This window comes from Sceloporus occidentalis, unplaced genomic scaffold (genome assembly GCF_023333645.1).
Source record: "Sceloporus occidentalis isolate IW3139 unplaced genomic scaffold, rSceOcc1.0.p SCAF_10, whole genome shotgun sequence".
Taxonomy (NCBI): domain Eukaryota; kingdom Metazoa; phylum Chordata; class Lepidosauria; order Squamata; family Phrynosomatidae; genus Sceloporus; species Sceloporus occidentalis.
The window spans coordinates 3,241,876-3,263,439 of NW_028316990.1; the positions used below are offsets into that span (position 1 = coordinate 3,241,876).

General features: G+C 41.8%; 1 protein-coding gene across 8 annotated transcripts; it reads right to left on the reverse strand.

Moving 5' to 3' along the window:
* Positions 1-662: 662 nt before the first annotated feature.
* AKTIP (AKT interacting protein) lies at positions 663-20,555 on the reverse strand. Of its 8 annotated transcripts, none has more exons than XM_089540276.1 (12): positions 20,468-20,554; positions 15,451-15,548; positions 12,247-12,364; positions 11,513-11,718; positions 8,653-8,717; positions 8,458-8,558; positions 6,393-6,481; positions 6,195-6,293; positions 5,411-5,518; positions 4,816-4,876; positions 3,338-3,402; positions 1,615-1,700 (listed from the first exon to the last, which is right to left on the reverse strand). In XM_089540276.1, the coding sequence occupies exons 3-11, from the start codon at positions 12,286-12,288 to the stop codon at positions 3,352-3,354; spliced, it is 822 nt and encodes a 273-aa protein (XP_089396402.1). In that variant the 5' UTR covers positions 12,289-12,364; positions 15,451-15,548; positions 20,468-20,554; the 3' UTR covers positions 1,615-1,700; positions 3,338-3,351. The 8 variants fall into 8 exon arrangements, with proteins under 8 accessions (XP_089396401.1, XP_089396402.1, XP_089396395.1 ...); XM_089540269.1 differs by having other exon boundaries at positions 3,338-3,501; XM_089540270.1 differs by lacking the exon at positions 20,468-20,554 and adding an exon at positions 20,308-20,396 and having other exon boundaries at positions 3,338-3,501.
* Positions 20,556-21,564: the final 1,009 nt, after the last annotated feature.

Here is a 21,564-nt window from a genome sequence, read left to right on the forward strand (position 1 = left end):
GTAGGAGAGATGACAAGATTAACCCCACCCTATAACTGCTTGTACAATATACAAATCAGTGACAGAGAATTTTAAAGCCTCTTCATACATCCAGGCTGGAAGCCTCATAAACATTCAGGTTTTAAAAAGATGGTATTTTCTCATTTAAAAAAACAACAAACCTGTTACACGATTCATATCTTGTGCCAACTTTCAGACTTTTCAAATCAGCACAAGTGCTCAAAGCATTGTGACAATTACATTGCTTTACTAAGTAGATTGAAACAATGGTAATCAGGGAAGTGCTGCCTTGGTCTGTATCTCTGCAGAACCAGACCTTTGCACCTTCAAAACAACAAATCTGCACCTTGGTACAGGCTGAAAAGATGGCAGAAACAAGAAAACAGATTAGCCCTCTATAATACATTAGTTTTACGTCTCAAACAACTGCCATTGATCCCCATGTGGGCAAGGAAGAAGATAGCCCATCTGCTCACTCCCAGAATGCAGCCCATGACAGTTTAAATTTCAGGGACTGCAGAGCACAACAGAAAAGATGTACCTCACTCCATGAGTGGACTATGAATAGCCATAACAGCTGGACTAAGATTTTAAAGTAGCCACCTGTGAAGCTAATAAAGGTATTCAGCAAAGAATAACACAGACAGACATTTTTACCATGATTGGAGTTTTATTTTTTTAAAGATGCCACTATTAACACATTAGTCATACCGTCATCTGAGGCAGCCTGTCTACGTCTTCGGAAAGGTCTTAAACCAAAAACTGCATACTGTTAAGAACACTGATTTTTGTTCTAATGGCCGAAAGCCCACCATCTTGCTGTCCTGACCTAATGTGCAATTTAAGGCTGCTTCTAATATTACTTTGACACATCTTAAGGCCGCTAGTTTAAGATGCATGCAAACATCAAGATGGACAGGACATATAGGTTCCCACTTGGCAATCTATTGAGATTTGCCAGTTGTGCGCATTTGTAGTGAATAAAAATGTCAGTTTATTGTTCCTCCTGCATGATACTTGCAAGCAATGGAGTTGTAGGTCAAAAGATACACACCATCATCGTACATGCCAATCTCCGCCTTTCTGCCCCTAAAAGGGCTAGAAGGAATCAGAACCAACTATTTACAAATTCCATATCCTAATATATTTACAATAGAAACCAATGCATTTAAAAGTTTTAAATATAGTATTTTACTCTGCTATATTAGTTTACATAAACACAGATTACCTCTGGAACACGTTTTCCCTGCCTGTTCTTTACATGTTAAAAAAAAAGCTTTAAAAGTAACCCAGATAAGAACCTCAGGCGACATTCGAACCGTGAGGCATGACCCACCCACAGTGGACTTCACTAGCAAGAGTCCAGCCTTGTTAAGAACTACTTCCAACCTGCAGGCTGTAGTTAAAACATAAGTGTAAAAACACCAAGAAGAGTCCAAGCAATGCCACAGAGCAGGTTTACTCGAATCATTGCTAGCATTTACTCTTACTAATCCAAAGTCAAGAAGGAAAACCTCTGCTTTGCTCTGCTTTGCTGTTACATTCCCTCTCCCTGCAGAAAGTGTTGAGTTCGTCGTCATTCGCAGAATCTAAGTTGGCAATGTCTTCTCCTCTTTGCTGAATGGCTGAACGGAGCCAGGCTTCACCCATGACAGGCCAGACACTTGCATGCTTTTACTCTGTTGATCCTCCTCCTTCTTCTACAGAGATTTGTATTTTTAAAAACATGAATTAGAGAGCTCTTGCTAGAATTTAGTATTTTTCACTGTTTTATGAGGGCTATTTCATGTTTTGTTCTTGTGAAGAAGCATCTATATGAACAGAGGCCAATCCTTCCTCCATTCTCATTTCCCCTGCTCCATTCAATCTACTTTAGGCTTTTTAGATATACTGGGTAGCTTCAGGCATATCTGCACAAGCATTTCCCACATACCTAGTTGAAAACTAAAACTGAAACAGGATAATTTCAAGACGGTAGGACTGTTTACACACACAATAAGCATCTCAACCTCACCCACCCCAACAAGTCACTGCTACACAAACAGGTCTAGCAGGAGCCAACAGCGAGACTAATCACTTACTCAACGGGCCTACTCTTACATTTTGTTACTGAATGCTTTACTACCATTGGCAACTGACTGGCCTGACTCATTCATACCAGTCCAAAAACTAATCCCTGCCTTTCAGCAGTCTTTTGCTACTGAATGGAAACTGCAAATCTCGCTCTGAGTATTGCTCCACATTGAAACAGCACACGGTTCAACTGCCCTCAACAGTAGTTCCAACAATTTGAATACCAGTGTCCTCATAACATGAGGCTGCCAATGCTGAAGTTGGGGGATCTTGCTCATATATTCCCCAATATATGGGGAATAGGTTGGTGAAGCCTCTAGTTATGTTAGCCTGTGTACTTTTGTGGACACTGTGAAAGGAGCTTTCCAAAACCTCCTTCCACCAATGCCTTTACCCAAAATGTGTAACAGAAACCAGGGTCATTTAGGCCCTGCTCCATCTCCCTCACCACTGATCTTGCTGCCCTTGAGCCCCTGGGGAAGAAAGAGCAGCCATACAATGGGTCTGTTCCTTCCGTAAATATGCAATGGCATCTACAAGCACACCTATGTTCTTCCCTGGCCAGGGGATAGACTCCCAACCTGACTACTCTCCTGCACTTGGAGAAGAAGCAAAGAAGAAAGAGCAGGCCCCACCACAGCCATGGAAACCCAGATTAAGTGCATTGGTGGAGACCTGTGCTAGGCCAATGAACTACTCCAATCTATGTTCACAGGGCATAAAGGCATGCTGTTGTATTTCTGCAGGGGTCTTAATGATGCAGAGAGTACTTTGCAGGGATCCAACAGGATATGCACACAATTCCACCAAAATACATTAGCCCAATCCATACAGTTGGAAGAAAAGTTCAAATCAGACTGTACTAGCTGGACAGAAAGAATCATTTTCCATAATGCAACAGGAAGACCTATTTTCTAAGATATATCTTGACCATGTTAAGTGTCAATGCCTTGTGCCTCTATTTGGACAGAAGGAGCCGCCAGGAAAATTACCTGGCACTTCTACTCCCACAGAGGACACAATGCATCTGCCCTGTGAGCAGGAGACATGCAGCAGCTATCCTAAGTGCTGACTCTTAAAATAGCCAGTTTCTGCTTTAATGATGCACTATTGTTCTTACTGATATTATCTAAGCCTCTTTGAGAGATCTGCCAAGTGAAAAGTGGAATTTAAACGCTTAAAATAAAAGTACAGGAAGATTAAAACCTTTTAGTTAGAGACTTTAGGTAACAAATTGCAAATATAGGGCAGTCTGGGTTCTTACCTGAATGTGGTTTGTCATACTATGTTCATCCACCAGTCTGAACTGGTAAGTGGGTAGGGCTCAGCCTTTGAGAATGGAAGCAGCTCTGCTGAGGGCTTTGGGAAATAAGAACACCCTCCCAGCCCCAGAAAGAATTCCAGAACTCTAAGGACATATATGCAACCCTAAGCAATGATAAACAAGAATGTTAACAGTCTAGACTGGTGGATGAGCCTATCTAAGGGAACGGGACTGGGACAGGGAAGAAGAGAAACCAAGGACACCCATTAATCCAGACAGACCACTGAATTCTAGCAATCAGAAGTGATCCAGGTCCTGAAGGCAGTAGATTACAGAAAACCCCTAAGCCTGTGGCAGCCTTGAACCAAGAGATGCTAGCTTTAGCTTCTGTGCTACAAATGAAATACTATAAGGACGAAGCGTCAAAAGATTAGTGCCTTCCTCAACAGCATGGCTTCTAAAAAAGCTAACTATTGATATATCAGTGTGTAATAAGATTAGCCAAGCTACTGCCAGTTACAAATTTTAATTAAAGATGGCAGGGCCTGATGCCTTTGAAAGGGATCTCCTACTCTTCTTTTGCCACTTGCCTCTTATTCTGGGCCACAATGATAACTATCAGGGGAGTCAAAACCACAGAGATTTCATTCTCATGCACATAAAAGGATCTATTGCTCATGCAAGCAGTAGTAAAGCCAATAGCTTCTGGGATAAGCTATGAGCTCCAAAAGACTATGAGCCTTTGAAAAGTGCTGAGCAAAATGTTACAGTCATACTGGTCCTGGGAAAATGCCAATATTACTCAGGATGTATTATTTACTGGGACCTAAAAATTATTAGTACAGTTCTTGCTTTCCTCTAGTGTACTTACTCGATCTAGGACAAATGAAGTTTTCTCCTTTTGTACAGAACTTCAAGTTGCCATTTTGAGTCCCAAAACAAGGTTTACTATTCTTCACAGGTTAAGTTGCACACTTTCTGGGGCTATATGACCACTTAGTAAATCCATGCTGGTCAAGATGTTCTTTATAGTGTGGTGAAGCTTTAAGCTATGCTTGGAGGTTATAAACACAAGAGTAGAGGAGCAAAATGTTGGCTGTCTGTGAACCTTTTGAAATTTAGCCCACATATTAGCACAAAAACTGTTCTTTTTCACTGGCAGAGTAATCCAGGAATGGTTTACTATGTCTTATTTCAGAGGGCTATGCAACTGACTTTGTCTTTGGTACCCTTTAGGCCAAGGGTGGGCAAATGTGCCCTTCCAGATATGTTTAGACCAGAACTTGCTTAACTCCTTATTAATAGCTGTACTGACTAAGGCCAGTAGGACATACATTTCTGGGTTGCCACCCCTGCTTTAGGCAGTAGGTCTTCCCTTGGTTGAAAACAAGTTCTATTCTTCCCCTTGTTTATTTTTGCAATTACAACTACCCAAGGTTTCTATTGTAGCAAACAAGATAGATCCCCCTTTTCCATACCTTTTGAGTCAACATTTTATCCCTTGCTTCATCATGTATAGCTGGATTCCAGGGAGAAAAGCTGTAAGATAAGCAGAATATAAGCCTGTGATGGTGCGAATCTCCAAGCCTAAGGTAAAAATTTGATTTAAAGATGCATACAGAAGTCCCTAAGAGGAACAGATGAAACTGATAATAACAACTCTATTAGATGTATTTAGAGCACATGTCTTGAGAACTGAAAGACAGGGCAAAACATTTGCAGGAAAATGATTTTTCACTGCCTCAGATCATCTCTGTTCAGTTGGTTTGAGTGCAAAATTCTTAGCATAAGTTAATTGTATATGTAAGTTTATCCTAAAAGAGCCTCTACGCTCTTGTGAGGCAGTCTTAAGCTGTAAGCAAGAAAAAACGTCACACTGTACAATGTGCTTTTTCTCATAGCTAAGAAGGAAGCCACACAACTCACTGGTTCTGGTGAATGTGAATTTTTCTTACAACATTCAATTTAAAAGGAGTTCCAATCCTAGAACCACACTAAGTTGATACACTGACAAGAGAAGCATTCTGTGCCATATTACAATATGTGGCATGTTAAACAGTACTAATTACCTACCTAATTGCATAGGGATCCTCTATTTTTGGTGGATCAAACAAGTGACTGCTGCATAGTCTAACACTATCAACCACCTTACTCTTGAAAAGCTGAATATCTTTTTCGTATCTATGAAAGATAAAGAGAAATAAAGACAAAAATATATATACCTCAGGGCTTCATCTGGATATGTGGTGACATTTTATAGGCATATGAAAAACAAACTTTTGAGTTCTTTACTCTCACAAAATAAAAATCTCATTTATGTTTTGGAAAGCATGAACTCAAAGAGTTGTATTAGTCACAAGGCCAAGTATGACATATCATAAGGGCCCAAACAATATGCCCTTCATTTCCCACAGCTGGCAAAATCCACCTGTAAAACAATCCTATTTCAAAGCTCCAAAAAGCATATTTCTCTAACTTTTCAATTGTCCCAAATTAACAATCCTATGGACCCCCAGAAAGCTCAACCCGCTCTTTGCCAAAAATGCCAGTATTTGTTACTATGGAGGACACAGTATATTCCAGAGAGAGGGTGAATTACATGAACTAAACTAGAGCCAAGATGAATGCTAGGGTTTCCCTAGTGAGGTTGACACCTGATATGAATGCCCCTGCAAGCCAGCGACTAATTTTAGGAACTTGCTGCTGAAAAGTAATTCTGTAACCAATGCACACAGAAAAATCCATGAAAATCCGATATTACAGAGAGACGTGGTAGTCAAACTGGAGAAAACTGTGTTCCAAAGATACTGTTTTGCTTGAAGAGCACAACTCATACAAGGGCCCCACAGACACTTACAGCACAGCAGCTTCAGGATTCAGAGGACTTGTAACATCTATCTTGTAGAAGACTCGACGAGCATACATCAGTATTTGCCATATGTGATTGTGGTTTCGCCTTTAGAAGAAGCACAAGAAAGCTTGACTAGTGCATTTGATGGAGCAACCAAATTGAATTGCTCTGTTCACAATTTACGTTCTAGCACATGACACTGACCTCCACTTGGCAAATGCTCTTTTCACATCTAGTTCACCTGAGACGGGATCTACTAGTGGGTGGAAGATGGGCAGATCAAAAACCAAGCGCTGAGGGAAGAAAAAGCAGAATTTAAAATCATATTAACAAATCAGAAGATCAGAAGACACAGAAATAATGAATATTTTTCCAAAGTACACTTGCTGTCCTTTTGCTGGTCAGAGGAAACACTGTTAAGGAGCACAGCCAAATGGTTATTTACAACACTGTTCTAGACACAATTCTATTAAACACCCTTCATGCTACTCATTAAGGAATTGTGCTTTGGGGTACCTTCAAAGCGTGCAAGTCCCCAAAAAGCAAATGTCTGAATGGAAGCACTGTGTTACATTGCACTATGTGGGAAATCAGTCCAAAATAACAAATAACAGATATGCAAGTGATTACATCTCAATCTCTCACCAAAAAATTGATCCCAAAAACCTTGCAACTAAATACACACAAAATGGTTAATATAATTAGAGATTGAGGGCAACTCTGACTGTTCAGAATAGAGTTTAGATTCAGTTTTCAGACTATTCCTTCCACAGCAAAGGGAAACAAGGAGATTCTGGTGGATTCAGTGACAACCCACAGAAACAGCCCTTCCACTGGCCTGCAGATACAAGAGTCATTTATGCCTCCAAACACTTGCCATAATTAATGAATATCATTTGGGTACTGAAGTGATCAGCTACTACATTTCTATGTGTAAACGTACAGTACAAGCAGTTCTCATATCTGCACTACCAGCACCTGTGAGCCAACTTTCAGAAACATTAGACGTTTCCCTTCAGAAACCCTGATATAATTTTCTGTCATTTTCAAAACCAAGACACAGAGAGAGAGTGTGTCAAGGAGAGGCATAAAATGAAGTCGATACAATTTGGCCACAAGCTTTTCTACAACTTGCTGCATTCTTGACAATATTAGCTACATTGCTGGCTGAAACTCTTTTAAATTTAAGTACAGTATGTAAGTATCTTTTAAATTAATTTCCCTTCCAAGCTTTCAAAGTAGTCTCTTGCACTTAAAAGGTTTACTGTTCACAGTATGGCTTGCCAAATATTCCTCTGCCAATTGTCATAAAAATGTCCAAGCCTGGCTGGATTTCTTGAGAGTTCCCAGAGCTAACAGAGGAAAGTGACATGGTAAACAAGAATCTTCTGTACTTGTTCCAGGGCAACTAATTTTAAGAACAGATTTCAAGATACAAAAAGTAATCATAGCTGTGCATCAACCTAGAAAATGCAGCCAGATCATTTCATTTTTATATATACTGTGAACATGGATGAAACAAAGAGCAAGAGAAGGAAGAAATCACTGCACTAAAAGGAGGCGTGTAGTTTAAGAGAATAAGCTCCAATCTTGGAAGCTCACTAGTCAAGTCCTATTTTGGTTATCTATTCATGAGATGGCCCTCAATCTCCCCTTCAACATTCAATTACAACTAAGCTGCCCTACAGTTGAAGTGTAAGAGCTCTAATACAAGAACAATGTTAAGCATTACTCAATGTTCTGAGAAGCTTCAAAGGTGCAAAGTTTTAGTGAGCCCATACTCTAGCCTGCTGAGCAGATTCCTTCACTGGAAGAGAAGTATCATGTTCTCCATCATCCACCTGCTTTCTTGGAAGACAAACTCCATTGAGTCTATTTTCCTTCAGCTATCACTTGGCAGCAGCCATTCCCATCAAACTACAGAGGGATGAAACGGAAGCAAGGCTGAACCATCAGCTCTGTTAAGATAACAGCAGGCTCTTCCTTGTCTTGAACCATTTCCATTCCAGCTAGTCATTATAAGTTAAATCAAATTTTCACAAATGATGCCCATATCTGCTTTCTATCATCACTGCCTTCCCATCTCCTTTTTCTTTTATGCCAAGTCATTTGCACTTTAAACCTGTGGTCAGCTGCTTTGAATGGTCACACGTAAACCATCACATGTAAACTTTCTGGCAGGAAAGTGGAATAGAAATGGTGTGAATAAATAGGCCTACAAATAAAACAGTGCCAGAAAGGTTGGAGGCCTCAGCCCATTGCTACTTACAGGGCAATCACCATCTGGATAGTTGTCAGGGATGTAGACTGTAAATTTGAAAACACCATCTTGGTACAGCCCATGTCTTATGAATATTACTCCAAACCACACTATATATAAAAAAAGAAGAGGATGATGATGAGCAGATGCAGAAGATATTCCTTTCACATGCAGAAATAAAATTTAAAAAATCTTAAAACTTACTTAATGCCGATTGGTAAGAGGGTTGCACATAGACACCTGGCAGTTTCTGCTTCACAACCAAGGTACTATAAGAAAAGGAGATCAATGCAAGTTAGGATTAAAGTAGAATACAAAATCCACACCTACACCAAGGCTCTCAACTCTGAAAGCATTCATTTTTAGCTTAACAGCTAAGAAAGCCCTACCTTGCCATGAGAAGACTCAGACAGTATGCCATGTGGAAGCCTTTTCTCTTCCCATATAGACAGAGCTCTCTATATAGAAGAACCATTCATGAACCCAAATTGAGTATTTAAGGTTTTTTCATTGCTCTGAAGCAGCCAGCAGTGTGAGCCAAGGCAAGCAAGGGTCATCCAACATCAGAGAACCTGATCTAAGGTCAGCCACATGCTAAGCCACATGCTTGACAAGATTAACAGAGATGCATTTCAAATATAAGACGGCTGGTTGCAGGCCTCAAACATACTGAAATAGCCTATAAAACCATTTGGCTTTAAGAGACTCATCTAGCAAGTGAAGAAGCTAGATAGGCATGATAAGCAGGAGGCATGGGAAAAGGCTGCAGGGAAACAGCAAAACTGCAGGCACAGGCAAAGTGCGAGAAGGAGGACAATACAGGGCTATGGGTTCTGAAGGTACACGATGCTCCCACCTTGCTGAAGCTAAGCACTGCAGTGTCTGAACAGGATGCTATTTGGAAACCATAATACCACCATAATAAAGGTGCATAATGGAGGTACAGTCCCACCCCCAGCAGTTTAAGCCACAGAGGAGCAGTGATAACAGATCCATTAGATAAATAAATTAGAAGTGCACCCATTTGTGGCCTCCCTTGCCACACAGACCAACTTACAGGGTATGTTTGAAAGATGACTTAAATTACTTCTGATGTTTTTTGGTTTAGTTTTTTTAAAAAAAAACACACATTACATAATATGATCAGATTGCAAGTCTGTCAGAGGACACCCAAAGCTTCGTCTCTGATGAATGATAGCAGCGAGAACAAGAGGAAGCTGTATTCTGAACACAGCAGCATTAATGAATGGAATTTTACCCAGCCATCCTATGACAGCAAAACAAAGCGCATGGGTAGCCCTTTGCCAAAGCAGTGTCTCAAATAAGCCTTCATAAATACCCTTTTGATCAGCTGAAGCAGACAAGTCTGTTTAATTGAACAAAGCCAGTCAACAAGACAGTGGCAAGCCCTGTCACCAAATGACCACAGCAAAACCTACCTCACAAAAAAGTGACTGCAAACATTAACTTCTAACATTAGCTTTCTGCACCAAGCTAAATTAAGAGGAATAGATTAGCATTTACTGAGCAGGGCTGATCCCCTTTTAAAGGAAGATAAAAATTACTATAGTCCTTGCTAGTTCTGTAAGCATGCCAAGGAAAGACTCACTCAGGCTGCACCCGCAATGCAAAAATAATCCTGACTGACACCGTTTTAACTGCCAGGGCTCCATGCTATGGAATTCTTGGATTTCTAGTTTTGTGTGACATTTAGCCTTCTGTCAGAGCATTCTAGTGCCACAACAATCTACAATTCCCAGAATTTCATAGCATTGAGCCAGAGCAGTTAAAGCGGTATCAAACTGGATTATTTCTGCAATGCAGATGCAGCCATAGAGGTGCTGGGGTTTTGAAAATGCTGAAACTGCATCTAACTGTACGACTGCCTTCATCTGTTACATCTCAGTTCAGCCAAAATTGCCTGCACAAAGAAAAATCTGTCAGCATTACAGGTTGAGTATCCCTTATCTGGAATTCCAAAATCTGAAGCACTCAAATCCAAAACTTTTTAACCTACAACACAAGTAGTGTACTACAAGTAGCATAGTATGAATATTTGTCCAAGTGTACTGGAGAGAGTCTGGTGAGAGATGCAGCTGGAGAGAGAAATGAGGATCTGTAAAATGGCAGGAATCCAGACCAACCACCATTTCACAGATGATCAGTCTCTCTGCAGCCTCATTATGTCTAAGCAAATACATTATGTCTCATTATGTCTAAGCAAAATCCAAAATACAGAACAGTTCTGGCCCCAAGCACTGTGGATAAGGGACACTCAACCTGTATATAACAAGAATTCCTAAAGGTATAGAAACCCCAAACTACTCTTAAATTAGCAAAGTCTGATAGTGCAATCTAGCAAGCATATTTCAAAACACATCTATTCATCTCATTCTCTTTATAATAATTTTGTTCAGGAAGTACCAATTAGGATGTTTAGCTAGACAGGGCATCGGAGGTAGGATGGTCCAAATGCACCATTACAATTGCCTTCCGATGGCAGCATGATGGAACAACTTCTTCTCCTACTGCAACTGTTGGAACCTCCAAAAACTACTCCTATGGGACAGGTTTTGGGGATGTATATAGGAACCTTGATGTGAATTCTTGACTGCAGCCTGTTGCTTTTTCCACTGAAGCAACCAAGCCTCCAGCCACACTCTATTTGCCCAGTCCCACCTCATGCCTAACTTCTTGGTCATGCTGCAGTTTCACCATGAGATCAAACCTAATGCCTTTTAAAAAGCATTTTACTTTGCTCAAGGTAAGAGGAAAAATCCCAACGCATGAGTCCTGAAGAAAGGAAGATAAAAATATTAATAGTCCCTGCAAAGATGTTTCAAGAGGCATTCTTATCTCCTCAAGAATTTTACGTAATTCTTCCAAATGCCCACAGGACTGGCAAAAAAAAAGAAAGAAAGAAAAAGAAGACTCTCAGCATAAGTAAACAAACTGCATACAAAGCAAGCTAACCAATACTTGGAAGACAGACTATGCTACTTGAAGATAAGCAGTAAAGTAGCAATCATATATAAAGTAGTGCATTTCTAGACTCAACACATACAATTCTGCCAGGAGGGAGTATTCTAAATAGAAAGGTCCATAAGAGGCATGTGTTCCATTCGTAGACTGGGCTGAAAGGGCAGGAGAAGTGGGCTTGGTCATTGGCACAGCATTTTTGGGAATTGAAGGCAGCTGTTTTTTTGGAGCGGTACGTGGAGGACTGCTTTTCAGCTCACCAACCAGAGCCTTTTCTTCTGTTTCAGGTCTCTGTTAAAGGAGACAAAATATGAACAAGAACAGTTCATTTCAGTTGTATTCCACGGTACAGCCTAATTTATTCTCACCATTGGGGCAATAACCTGAAAACTTATTGCAAAAGGATCTTGTAGCACCTTTGAGACTAATTGAAAGAAAGAAGAGTAAGAGTAAGCACAAAAGTTATGTCTGCTGGAATTTTGTAAGTTCTTTGACAATGTTTTGCTTTGCTTCATCCTTCAGATCCTTTGCTATATGGCCCTAAGTTTTACCGTCAACTGATCCATGGGTCATAGCAAAATCCATAGTTTTGGCCCCAAAACGTGCCCTCGACTTATACATGCGGTTGACTTATAGTCATGTATATACGGTATGCTTTCTATTTGATTCCATGATACCTGTTTACAATGTCCAACAAACTTCTGACATGCACAGACTTTATGTATGCTGTTCAAAATATATGAAAGGTGATGGGATAGGGACTTCACACAGCACACATTAGAATAAGGTCTGCCTTGCAAACAGTCACACTCCACCTACCTTGCGTGTAGAACTTGTAGACATGCTCCAGAAAGGGTTCATAACGTGTATTCCAAATAGAGGGTTGTAAATATGCTATGCCTCCCAACTGCCTGGCTTTCTGGGGTTACTTTTTGTTCTAGAAACAAAAAAGTGAAATTACCAATTTAGTACCTTGTCAACCATACTCCACTTTAGTATGTTAAAAAGTGAGACAGAGATTCCCATTCCACCCGAACCGTTTATGAACAGTCTCAGTATGCCCTCTCTGAAGACATAAACATCTTTTCATAGCTATGTATCAGGCCCTTTCAAGCTTTCTTATGTAGCCAAAAAAGGTGACAGCGCGTCTTTTTAAAGGCTGCTAGATATATATATTGCAATTTACTATCTCTAACTTGCAGTTTTCTTTTCGTTTGTTGTAGTTCTTGGATAAACGGATGGAAATAACATCAGATTAATAAATAGGGGGCAAAAGACTAGAAAGGAACGAAACTAAAGCCAGTTAAAGAAAAATATTCAACACCGATCTGCTGAAAGTGGGAAGTACTATCTTTGCAATTTAAACTATAGAACGGTGTAAAGTAGTTGTATGTGGTGTGTTAATTGTTTTATGTTTCAAAACCAATAAAAACACATAAAATACAGCTAATAGGTGTGTCATTAGGCTTCCCACATCTCAAGGGAACCAGCGGTAAGAGTGAAGCGCAAATATTTCCTAGTCTACATAAAGAAACTACACAGATATGTATTGAAAAACCAAGAATAGGGCTATTCAGAGTAACTACACTGCTACACTTGTGGCAAAGCTGGGATACAGAATTCCAAACACAGCATGAAGAATTCAAGTGTGGTTACATTTAATTTACTAAATACTGCAACTAACTTCACACTTCTGCACAAAGGAACACATCTTAGCTTCGGTTTTAACAGCCAGTAATCCTTTGCAAGAGCTGTATTGTAGAAGAGTATGCAAACTGGGTATAAAAACAGCCACTGTTGTTGTTGTTTGGTTCTCTTAAGATCGCAATGAAAACATTGAGTATTTCCAAGGGAATCTTAACAATCTCCTCTGACATATATGCTGCTCTCAAGTTATGGTCTCATCTTCCACATGCAACGCAAGCAAAATTGGGCGATATAGTCCACAAGGGAGAATAGAAGCTGAAATTTGCTCAGGGAGGTTGACAGCCTCCTCCATCACTAACCATCGCTGCTCTCATTTTGAAAACCCTCATTTAGATTGCCATCGTTATCTTTATTTTGCATATTCTCCAGTCCTAATGACTCTGAGGGAACTCATAAGTATCCAGTCAGGATCAAGACAGGTGCAAATGAGAATCGGACTTTTCTTTAAAATTCTCCTGATTCACATTTAAGGAGCGTTTCACAGAACAATCCTCTAGTCCAGGGTTTCTCAACCAGGGTTCCCTGAAACGCTTGGGTTCCCGAAAGTGTTGCATGAAACATTTTGACTGAAAGATAAGCAATATTTTCCCCACTATGTCTTTTTTATTGTTATTTTTTAAAACATGTTTTCCCATATCCATAAAAATAGCAAAACAAGAAAAGACCAACCTGACAGAAACAACAAACAACCAAAGCCATCGTCCAAACACATTTACACCCATAATAAAACTCACATAGAATATCACTTCCTAACTCCACCTCTTTAAGTTGTCGTTACATTATTTTGATATGTCTATTGCTTTCTATTTTCCTTTTGCATTCTCACCTTGATAAATCATTACAGAGATACTTATTAAAATTAATATAAGTTATGTAACTGTCTACAAGAAAGATAAGCAATGTTTGCACTGTACATATAATAATTTTATGTTCAGGTGTTCTCTGAGACCTGGAAATTATTTCAAGGGTTCCTCCAGGGCAAAAAGGTTGAGCAAGGTTGCTCTAGGCTGCATCCGTACTGCAGAAATAATCCAGTTTGACACCATTTTAACTGCCATGGCTCAGTACTATGGAATTCTGGGAACTGCAGCTTGCTGTGACACCAAGGTTCTCTGACAGAGAAGGCTAAATGATTCACAAAACTGCAATTCCCAAAATTCCATAGCAGTGTGGTGTCAAACTGGATTATTTCTGCACTGTGGATGCAACTCTATACCTTTCTGCAGTGCAGATGCAGATTCAGTTTTTAAAGTCCTGTATAAGATTTACATCACTTAAGCCTGAGTTCAAAAGGTAGACCCACTGAACCAAGGACTGAATGGTAAATCAGCGCTTGTTTAAATCCCTATGGTTCAACTGACCTTCTTTAGGCCTTATTTGTGGGGAGGTTAACCATAGAAAAGGAGGCATAAACAATACCTAATGGGTATGCCACCAGTATCATCATCCTCAGCTATGACCTTCCAAATCCTTCAATTTGCTATTACTATGGAACTGGGCCGCATGCTGCTGCACTTCAATCAACAACCTGTGAGTGTATCCACACAAGAAAACCAAACTTCAAACCAATAACCATCTGGTTATTCAGATGTTACTCATCTACAATCCCGGATGTGAATTTCAGGTCAAACATCTGGAGAGACAAAATTCCTCTCCTCTGGCCTAAAGGGATGCCAGACGACTGTTTCTCCCAACCAATGATGTTTTGCTGTGAAACTGAAGTGTATATAGCAACACTTAAGTAGCTGTATTTGGTTTTCTACCATCCACTGCCACCCAGGGCTATATGGCACTTTGCCCATTCTCTATATAGACCACATAATGTGATTGCTGGGTAACCGGCAGCAGAACAGCAGAAGTTGAACTAGGTCACTGCATAGTTTGCAAGGGAATTAATGGACACTACACACTGTATAATACAATCAGCATTAATGGGGGTGAGAATTTAATTTCCCCCTTTTCCTTCTATCGGAATTTATCTTTATGAACATTGCTGTTGTACATTATTGGCATTGTTGGCTTAAGCTGGACTCCTAAAAGGCCTGAGCGGTGTTAGCAGCAGATGGTCAGTAACCCATGTCCTTACTCCTTTAACCCTGTTAGGATCATATGGTTCCTAGTAACCTTTAGTGGGTTTTATCAACTGCTGTTTTTATTTTCCTCTGTCCAGAGCTACTCGCTTTGCAAGGATCGTTGTGCCACCTTCAAGAGTCATGAGCTCACTTAATGAGCATGCAACATAAAAATAGGCTGCTTGAGAAATGGCAACAGGTTAGACTCGTCTGCCGGCCGACTCCATTATAAGTGCAGACACACCTTTTTCCTGCACGCCTTTTAATGACTTCCTGCAGCAACCCTCTTCAAATGCAAGGACTTGGAAACCATTATTCTTCCCATCATCAAAATCTGTGGCTCTGAAATGTAAGGGCATACACTTGGTCAAAAGAACTCCGTACAGCTGAGGAAAAAAAAATATCACCAGAGCTGGGCCTGATGCAGAGGCATTGCCTTGGTGTATGATGCAACTGTTTCGCAGGTAGACATACCCCAGAGGAGCTGAAGAGGCCAAGAGTGAGGAGAGAAAAGCCACAGAGTTCTTAAACAACCAAAAGACTAAATAAAGGAGTGAGAAAGTCTATGTAGAAAACAGCATTCTGACTGGGAGCATTTGAATTGTAATCCCAGGACAATGATTATGAAGAAAGTACATTTGGCATGTTGTTATTGTGTGCCTTAAAGTCATTCCCTACTTATGGCAACCCTACGGTGAACTTATCATGGGGATTTCTTGGTAAGGTTTGTTCAGAGGAGGTTTGCCATTGCCTTCCTCTGAGGCTGAGAGCATGTGACTTGCCCAAAAGCCCCCAGTGGGTCCCATGGCCAAGTGGGGAATCGAACCCTGAGTTCCAGAACCGTAGTCCAACACTCAAACCACTATGCCATGCTGGCTCTCACATTCGGCACACAAGGAAGGTCAAATGTCCCCATATCTTCTACTAGTAGGTAGGTTTCTCTCTCCAGCCTACCGTTCCTCATTCATAATTGTAACCTAGCAAGGACCAATGCAAAACTAACATTTGAAAACCTGAAGAGCAGTTGCTTCATTATCAAGATATCACACACACATATACAGAGGTTTAAGTGGAATCAACACAATGCCTCATCCACAGAACACAAAGGACCACTAATAACAGAATGGGCCATACCTGAAGCCTAAATCTTTGCTCTGAAGAAACAAGATTCTTCAACAAATGCCATATAATTTGAGTGAGTCTTTCTGCGTGAATCCTACCACATCATCCTATTTATCCTTTCTCCAACAGTCTTGCCAGCTTTTTCTCCACTATAATTCAGCATGATTCCTCTGTATCAGGACGCCCTGCAAGGCCGCACCTGCACCAAGAATCTGCCTTTACTGGATGAAGAAGAACGCTTAAAGTGTTTTCGGCAACACAAGACTGCAAACCCTGCTGTTGTAAACAAGGAGAATTATGGACTCAGAAGCCTCCAGAAAGTGTGCTCTTCATACTAAAACAACTTCAACAGAAAAAAACATGGCAAGTGGGGAGCAATGGTGTATGTCACAGTCAGACCATATATCATTCATCCTTGCCTTAAGAAAATGGCTGGCACTCAGAAATAACCCCTCCCTCCAACAATCATGTCCAATTTGTTGTTGTTAACTGTCTCCGAGTCAATCTGGACCCATGGTGACCCTGTGAATGAGACATTTCCAAGATCCCCTGTCCTCCACTGCTCTGCTCAATTCCCAGAGTCTATCCCTCTAGTGTGGGCTCTTCCTCTCTTTCTACTGCCTTCTACCTTTCCTAGCATTATTGCCTTTTCTAATGAGTCAGGCCTTCTTGTGATGTGGCCAAAGTACGACAGCATCAGCTTCATCATCTTGGTTTCTAAGGGGAATTCAGGCTTGACCTGTTCTAGGACCGATTTCTTTGTCTTTTTGGTTACCCACAGTAACCTCAGCACTCTTCTTCAGGACCACATCTCAAATGCGTTGATTTTCTTCCATCCACGTTCTTCACTGTCCAGCTCTCACATCCGTATGTAGTGATAGAGAATACAATGGTCTGGATGAGTCCAACTTTAATGCTCAGTTGCATATGTTTACACTTTAGGATCTTGTCTGCTTCTTTCATATCCATTCTTAGGTCCAAAACACACTGCAGAAATAATCCAGTTTGAGACCGCTTTAACTGCCCTGGCTCAATAGTAGGGAATCCTGGGAACTGTAGGCCCCCAGAGCTCTCTGACAGAGAATGCTCAATGCTTCACAAAACTACAATTCCCTGGATTCCCTAGCATTGAGCCAGGGCAGTTAAAGCGGTCTCAAACTGGATTGTTTCTGCAGTGTGTTTCAGACCTTGGTCTTCCTTCTTATTTCTTGACTGCAGTCTCCGTTTACTACTGTTTGTTGTTGCTGTGTGCCTTCATGTCATTTCCAACTTATGGTGACCCTAAAGTAAACCTATCATGGTGTTTTCTTGGCAAGAGTTGATCAAAGGAGATTTGCCATTGCCTTCCCCTGAAGCTGAGAGCAAGTGACTGGGTTTTATGGCTGAGCTGATAATCAAACCCTGGTCTCCAGAGTTGTAGTCCAATACTCAAACCACTACGCCACACTGGCTCTCATTTTACTACAATCTACCTAACTCTTGCATCTAATTACCCTCTTATCTATACCTTGATTGCTACCACGAACCATCCCCTCCCGTCTCCCAGCATCTACCTAAAGCCACTTTGAATTCCTGTTTTTGGGGGCAAGCAAGACACAAATAAATATAATAATAATAATAATAATAATAATACCTAGCTCCAAGTCTTCTGCTCACGGGTCACACTCCTCCTTCACCCCATTACCTTCTCAACACAAAAAACACCATTCAGAATGAACATACTCTTACCTCCGTTCTCCTCACCCTCCAAACTTGGCACCTGCTTCTACAACTCCCACAGGAACCCTCTCATTTAGCTTAATGTTCTTCAATACCTGCATGATTTCTCAAGACAAAATCCTTCCACCACTAAGGCCCAGACTCCCCTGGTTTTACGCTTTCCACACCTTACTGAAATTTTCCATCTCCTTCTGAGTTCAGCACTGTCCCCATTCCTGAGCAACTAACTTTATGTGTGCATTTGCTTTTAGCGTGGCGTAGTGGTTTGAGTGTTGGACTACGACTCTGGAGACCAGAGTTTGATTCCCAGCTCATCCATGAAACCGACTGGGTGACCATGGGCGAATCACACCCTCTCAGCCTCAGGGGAAGGCAATGTCAAACCTAATCTGAACAAATCTTGCCAAGAAGACCCCATGACAGATTCGCCATAGGGTTGCCGTAAGTCGGAAACAACTTGAAGACACACAGCAAACAAGAACGAAACCTTTACCAATGGATCTTCTGTCTAACCGCTGTTAACTTTTTCCAAGGTGTGTCGGTCAACATCTTGAGAAAGAGACGCATCCTGAGAAACAAAAAGAGTCAGCACTTTGTGAAATGAGGTCGAAGTACAGCCTGGTCTTCCTCCTTTGAGTACCTGAACTTTGTTCTTGTTGTGTGCCTTGTAGTCGTTTCCAACTTATGGCGACCCTAATGCAAACCTATCAGAGGGTTTTCTGGGGCTGAGAGTGTGTGACAGGCCCAAGGTTACTCAGTGGGTTTCTATGGCTGAGCAGGGAACTGAACCCCAATCTCCAGAGTCCAATTTTAATTCTCCTCTATCTGCTTTAATTTGTAAGCCCTGCTCAGTTAATAAAAACAACAACAATAGTAAGTGCCTCTCAGTTAACATTAACAATCACTACTAATATTAGTATCTTGCATGGCAGGGTCTCTTGTGATCTCTTCCAACTCTATGATTCTTTCTTAAATAGTGTTGCTAACAGTAGCAACAATACCAACAAAATAATACCCATTTGGATTGCCATTAATAATTAATTAGGTGCCTTATTAATAGTTGGATTAATAAGTCAAACCACTGCAACATGCTTGGTCTCATATCTGACTCAGACCCATACATTTTATGGCAGGACTGTGTGAAGCAGAAGTTCAACAGGGGAAGAGTTTCCCTTTAATGTGGATAAACAAGAGTCCTCCACCTGCTGAATTTCAACCTGCTTGTTAACTGTTTAGTATGTTTAATGTATGTTTTGAGGAGGAGGACAATGCTCCTAAGTCTTTGCACAAGACAGAAGACCAACAGATGAAGGGGTGCATCCACAGTGTATAAACAATGCAGTTTGATACCACTTCAAGTGCTGTAGCTCCATTTTATGGAACCCTGGGATTCGTAGTTTCACAAGGTCTTTGGCCTTCTCTGCCAAAGGGAGCTGGTGACTCACCAAACTACAAATCCCAGGATTCTGTGGGATGGAGCCGTGGCAGCTACAGCCATGGAGCAGCTGCTGTGTGCTTAACCTGATAAATTCTTCCTTGTGAAGCTGTAGACCTGAGGAATTTCAGCCTGTGAAGCCACTCCTTGAGCAGATGAATTTCAGCCTGTGAATTCGTTACCTGACCTGGCAATTTTTGCTTCTGGAGAGGTGCTCAACCTGATGAATTCATACCTGCGAAGCTGCACTTGAGCTGATGGATTTCAGCCTGTGAAGCTGCTGCTCGACCGAATGAATTCCTGGCTGTTTGACTGGATGAATCTGTGCTTCTGAAGCTGTGCTCAACCTGATGAATTCCTGCCTGTGACGCTGTATGAGTTCCTGCCCATGAAGCACCTGCTCAGCCAGAATTCCTGCCTGTGAAGCTTCAGCTCAACCTGACGAATTTTCTGCTTCTGAAGCTGCGCTTGACCTGATGGATTCACGTCCGTGAGGCACCTGCTCAACCTGACGAGTTCCTGCCTGTGAAGCTGTATTTAACCTGATGAATTCCAGCTGCTTCACAAGAAGAAGCACTTCCTTGGCCTGATGAATTCATGCCTGCGAAGCTGCGCTTGACCTGACGAATTCCTGCCTGTGAAGCCGTATTTAACCTGATGGATTCCATCTGTTTGACAGGAAGAATCCCTGCTTCTGAAGCAGCTGCTTGACCTGACGCTGCACTTGACCTGCTTGTGAAGCTTTGGCTTGACCTGGTGAGCTCCTGCCTGTGAAGCAGCTGCTGCTGACCGCCCTTGGCTCCCCATTTCCCCTGCCCTCCTCACCTGCAGCGCTGTCAGCTCCGCGTTCGGTTCCTTGAGTGGAAAAGCTTGTCCCTCCGCGGCCACCGTCGCCCGAGCCGGGCTAAGGCCGAGCATGCGCACTGCGAGGCCTCCCTCCCCGGCAGCCCCTCCCTCCCGCTCTCTCGCCCGCGCTCCACCTTACCCTGATCCGCTCTCCTCTTCCTTGTTTACCCCATCTGCTCCGCTCCCGGCCCTGCGCCGGCGGATATCCGGCCCAGGAGCGGCATTCCTATTGGTCGGCGTAGCGGCCAATCATAGCCCAAGCCCCGCCTCTTTTACAGCCCTCTCCCTATCAGCGTTTTGTGACTCCCGCATTAACCTCACGGCTCCGCCCCTTGTGAGGCAATGAGAGTCCAAAGCTAGGCCGCCACCTGTTGCTAAGGGGCGGGTCTCCCGACACGCCGGTAACGCCCCGTGCGTACATCCTGATTGGACGGCGGATCTGCCTATTTGTGAGGAATAGAAGGGGCGGGAGATGGATTAAGAGTGACTGGCCAAGCAGCCAATGGATGACCGGGGATGGATAAGGGCTACCAATCAGAAAAAGAGAGTAGGAGAACTTGAAGGCTAATTGGTGATAAAAAGAATAAAAGGGGCGGGATTTAAGGGCGTTGGCGTCATTAGTTGCTGTGGCTCTCAGTCACCACAAATTACAATTCCCCAGAATTCCCATTGGATTGAGCCAGGGCAGTTAAGAAAGTGGTGTCAAACTGGATTATCCTTGCAGTGTGGACGCAGTTTATGTGATACACATGTTTGCAAACATCTGCTTTGTTCTCTTCACAATCTATCACTTGAGAGTAGCATGGAAAGGAACATTTTAAGATGGCCACTGGCCTCAGGCCACTCTGGATACAGTTTTGGGGCTAAATTTCATCTTGAATACCCTTTAAATTCTGAAATACACATGGAGTCTATTCCCCATCCACTAACATGGGAGCCACTAACCACTAGGCTGTACTATACAATTTAAGGCTATTGAGGCCAAGGTTCAAATCCCTGATCCTCCTGGGGAAGTCACACATTTTAGGAGAAATGATGGGTCTCATAATACTCTTAATAATAATAATAATAATAATAATCAGACTGGATTATTTAGTAATAGTAAATAATTATTATTTGATAATAATCTGGCTGGCTCAGTGCTAGGGAATTCTGGAGCTGTCATTATGTCAGGCATTTAGCTTTCTCTGTCAGAGAGCTCTGGTGCAAAAAACAAACTACATTTCCCAGGATTCC